The sequence below is a fragment of the Thunnus maccoyii genome, chromosome 23 (assembly GCF_910596095.1).
Source record: "Thunnus maccoyii chromosome 23, fThuMac1.1, whole genome shotgun sequence".
Taxonomy (NCBI): domain Eukaryota; kingdom Metazoa; phylum Chordata; class Actinopteri; order Scombriformes; family Scombridae; genus Thunnus; species Thunnus maccoyii.
Genome location: NC_056555.1, coordinates 3,132,701 through 3,137,573, shown reverse-complemented (window position 1 = coordinate 3,137,573; position 4,873 = coordinate 3,132,701). Strand labels below are relative to the sequence as shown.

At 38.6% G+C, this 4,873-nt stretch overlaps 1 protein-coding gene across 1 annotated transcript; it reads right to left on the bottom strand.

Moving 5' to 3' along the window:
- Window positions 1–288: 288 nt before the first annotated feature.
- On the bottom strand, window positions 289–3,118 carry LOC121891027 (E3 ubiquitin-protein ligase TRIM21-like). The gene is made up of 2 exons (XM_042403736.1): window positions 3,038–3,118; window positions 289–2,162 (listed from the first exon to the last, which is right to left on the bottom strand). The coding sequence occupies exon 2, from the start codon at window positions 2,158–2,160 to the stop codon at window positions 520–522; it is 1,641 nt and encodes a 546-aa protein (XP_042259670.1). The 5' UTR covers window positions 2,161–2,162; window positions 3,038–3,118; the 3' UTR covers window positions 289–519.
- Window positions 3,119–4,873: the final 1,755 nt, after the last annotated feature.

Below are 4,873 nucleotides of genomic sequence, written 5' to 3'. Positions count from 1 at the left end.
GTTGTTCCCGTGAACACAAATGATAATGTAAAGCCTCCAATCCCTCTTTATGGGGGTACATTCATGCATAAACTTGCAACGTCCATCGTACACAAAAAATCAGAATCAATAATCCCACCAACAGACTCCAATTTCCTCTAAAAATCATATGTGTTGTGATGTGGTTTGGGCTGTACTGTTTTTTTTTTATTTTTGATTCCTTCTTTTTTGTCTATTTATGTTTAAAAATGGTACAAATAATAAAAAAGAAAGAACAAAAAGTATTTTATTATTCAGACTGTGCCATGATAGACATAATGTTCCAACATTTCTCCAGGTTTGCCTGCTTGTTTGTTGATGCCTTTTAAGTATTTGTGGGCATTTGTGACTTTATTGTTGATAGTGGACAGTACAGTGGAGGTGACAGGAAATGAAGGGAGAGAGAGAAGGGATGACATCTAACAACGGCCCCTGTCAGGATTGATATGTCTGCTGCTTTTGAATCCATACAACACTCACCAGAGTCATTACAGATTAAGTCTAATCAGTGTGACTGACAGGAGAGATGATCAGAGGGGCGGAATTTTTACCACCATTATTATTACAGGGACTAAACATCAGATAGAGTTTCTCAGTGAAGTTACAGTCAGTAAAGGAGTAGATAAGAGTTGCAGCATCTACATCATAAAAGGAGACCAGACCCTCCTCATAATCCACAAACACTCCCACCTTCTGAGGTTTTGACTTCAGAGAGAGAAGGACAGGAGGGCCAGTAAGAGCTTTGTACTCATTTCCATTCCTCAACCATATGGCCCAGATGCCATTGTTTGGGCTACCTATGATTTGTCCCTTCCTGTTGATTGACTCTCTGACCACTCCAAAATCCCACGCAGTCTTCCCTTTAACTTGAACTTCATAGTAAAATCTGCCTGAAGAGAAACTTTGCTTTCCTAAAACACAGCGACAACAGGAAAATCTTTCTGGATTGTCTGGAAGATTCTTCTTCACATAACCACATGTGACTTGTTTCCCATCATCAGACAGGATGAGAGCTACATGTGCTGTTTCAGGATCAAGAGTCACATCCACTGCAAACTGCTGGACTCTCTTCAATTCAACATCAGCACACAGTTTCTCCATCTCTTTACTGAGTGTCTCCTCCAGCTGAGCCACAGCTCTCCTCACAGTTCCCTCATATGATGAATGAACTCTGACCTCTGTCCAGTCTTTGGTGGGTGGAGCAGGGTTCAGGGATGAGAAGCTTTGGAGGAACTGGAGGTGGTCTTCAGTGTGCGAGAGCTGCTCCACTTCAGCACTTCTCTTCATCAGCTCAGAGATTTCCTCTTCCAGCTCTTTGACGAAGCCTTCAGCCTGTTTCTCTGTTGTTTTCTGCTTCTCTTCAATCATGTCAATGAGCTGAACCAGACCTCTCTCAACAGATTGGATCAGAGCAGTGAAGACCTGCACACTGGCTGCTGTCTCTCTGTCTGCATCTTCCTTGCTGATCTTCACTGACTGTTTGATCTGTTGAATCTTCAGTCGTCTCTCCTGGATCATCTTCTGAATTCCAGCCTCTGTTTCCCCCAGTTCAACCTTCTTCCCTTCATATTCTTCTATCACAGGAGCAAAGACATGCGACTTGTGATCTGATTCAGTGCAGAACTGACACACACACATCTGATCTGTTTTGCAGAACAGCTCCAGAGGTCGATCATGCTTCTTACACATTCTGTCTTCTAGGTTCTCCACAGGATCAATCAGCTTATGTCTTTTCAGGCCTGTGATTCTCTGATGAGGCTCCAGGTGAGTCTCACAGTAGGAGGTCAGACACACCAGGCAGGACTTCACAGCCTTCAGTTTGGTTTCAGTGCAGATGTCACAGAGAACTTCTCCTGTGTTGGTACATTGTTGCTCTGAGCAGCTGCTGGTTTTTTTCACAGCTGACTGTCTGAACTGAGCAGCCATCTCAGATATGAATGTGTTGACTCGTAGGTCAGGCCTTCTGTCAAAGACATCTTTACACACAGGACACTGACACTGTAAATTAACATTCCAGTGTTCTGTGATGCAGGTCTTGCAGAAGTTGTGTCCACATGGTATGGTGACTGGATAAGTGAACACATCCAGACAGATGGAGCATAGAAACTGATCTTCAGATAACAGACTGCTGGCAGAAGACATGTCTGAAAAACCAAACCAAACCAGAAGTTATGAAAAACGAATCTTTAAAAGACAACACTTCTTAATGATGATCTGTAAATAAATAAAAGTTGAATAACTGGAATAATAGGAAAAGGTTAAAAGGGGAAAAGTATTATCACTAATTATTGTTTTTTAAAAAAAGAAGAAGTATAAAGAAGTCCTGAAGTGTAAAAGAATTTGTCCTTGTCCTGCTGAATTGCATTAGATTGCACAAATCAGGTGTTGATATAAAACGACACCAGGACAGGCAGGGAACCAAAACACATAGAATACAACAAGTTAATGAAAATCACTCTAACAGACTTTACTGACCGAATGATCCACCAGGATTCAAACAGGTAACTCCCATTCAATTGAAAGACAACTATGCTGCCATCATGTGGCCATGAGATGCTACTGACTGAGAAATAACATTATAGCATTATCACTGCCTATGTATTAATATTTGTGTATTTCTGAATATTTGTCTTTGTTATTGTATGCTGGACTACATCTTTTATAAGCGTTCTTTACATTTATATATTACATATACATATTTATAGATCAGACTCTTCAGCTTCAGCTGACGCCCTGCTGATAAAAATATGTTGGATTCCCCCATTCTTCTGTTAGTTTAACATCGCAAAAAAGGTTTTCAGATATTCAACACTATCAGTCCCTTTTCTTTGCCTTTTTGTTGTAAGAGTGTCAAACAACAGAAGAAACACTTTTCTCGTCTCCCTGTGCTGCTAATTGACAAACAGTTTGGATAAAGACTGTACTACACTGAAACTATTCCAGCAATCCAATAAACCTGAGGAAACTCATTGTTGTAGTTCTCTGTTTAAACACAGTAAATATGATCTACTGTACTCACCTGTGTGTTTATGAGACTGCAGGTTTGGTAAAGGCCTGAAGGAGTGAGTTTTATTTCCTTTGGAATGAAACCGATTCAAACTATTTGGAAGCAGTGGGTTGCTTTAACTTTCATTTCAGCAGTGTGACACTGAAACACTCCCTCTATTCTTCCAGTGTTGCTCCGCCTCTCACTGCACTCACATTAATGTGTTGATTCATCTTTCACTTTTCAACATGATCACAGTTTTATCTTTGGTCGCTGAGAACAGTTCACACTCACACAGTTACACACATAATTACACACAAAAATTGTTCTTTCCCTTCTCCCCACACTATTTAGTGTTTTTAAGAAAGAAATCTCACTAATATGTCAGCTGATTTCATCCTAAATGTCTCTTTGGTGGCAGCAGGGTTTCCCAATTGTTAAACACAGAGAGAACAGACTGTGTTAACTGCCAGCAACAAGAGAGAGAAACAGAACAACAATTCCTGCTACACTGCAGCCTGACATAAAGACAGGTTCTTAACCTAAATCAAACTCAAAAAACAAAAAGATCATGGCACACTCAGGCCAACAGAGAGTTTAATATGTACTGTGGGGAAACTGACATTGTCACGGAAGCAGAAACATGTCAGACATATCACAGCCTGAGAGAAAACCAGCAGAGCACAGGATACGACACACAGTTCCTTCAAAATCTGACTCCTCTTTTTGTTTTAATTTGTTTTCTTGTTTGGTTCTCACCACAACCATTATATGACATTATAAAACCATAGTTCATCTTGTTGTATAGTTATTATTTTGTGTGATCTTTTTACATTTTTATGTATTATTTATTTGCAAAGATGTTTTTTTTCATTATAGTATAGTGTAGTCTAGTAATGTTGATGTATAGTGTAGTATAGTGTACATTGTATTGTGTATGTATATTGTATACAATTTAATAATGAACAAACCACTTGTTGTCTTTTTTCTCTCATTCTGAAAGTATTACAGTTGCAGTGTAAACCTTGTACAACCTGTGTTGGCAGTATTGTATTTCATTATGTTCACGCTAATAAAGCAAACTTGAATTTAAGTGAGAGAAAAAAGAAAATACAGAAAGCGCATTCTTCAAAATGAGGCTTTCTGAAGTGCTGACATTATTTATAGACAACTACAGCAGAGTGATGAGATGACATTAGATTAGCTTAGCAGCATTTTATGAATGAGATTGTTGATTTAACATGCAATTTGACATGCAATAATGGCCCCTGACAGGACTTGTGTACATGTGCTACTTTTGAGTCCACAACGACATAGAGTTTTTACCACCATCAATATTGGAATAATGGAAGGGAATTTTCAAGACAACAGTAAGGCTGTCTGTGTTACAACCAGGGAGGGACCTTTTGAGGGGACTTTTACTCCTGATGAGGTTAACAAGTTTTTCACTAGATTCAATGAGCATGACTTTTCCATTGAGCATGCTCAAGCTCGCTGGTTTCAGGATATCATATATTATGAAATATTTTGAGAGGGTTATATTAGAGCCCCTTAATATGCAGGTCTGCCCATTCCAGGACTCCATGCAGTTTGCTTATAGAAAAGGAGTTGATGATGCACAACTTTAATCTATCTATCTATCTATCTATCTATCTATCTATCTAGAAATGTGTAAAAGTGTAAATGTATGTATCAAATAATTAAAATATTCAGAAATTGAACTGACACAAAAGCATTTTTACTTGCTTTCTTCATTTAATGTAATTTTAAAAATGTGACAGTAAACAGATTTTAAATTTGTGTCCGACTACTCTGTAACAATATTTCAAAATTCAACACCTCTCATATGTAAATGATGTCAGTAAAGAC

Coding starts and splice junctions, on each gene's coding strand:
- LOC121891027 (XM_042403736.1), bottom strand. CDS start 2,160: ATGTCTTCTGCCAGCAGTCTGTTATCTGAAGATCAGTTTCTATGCTCC.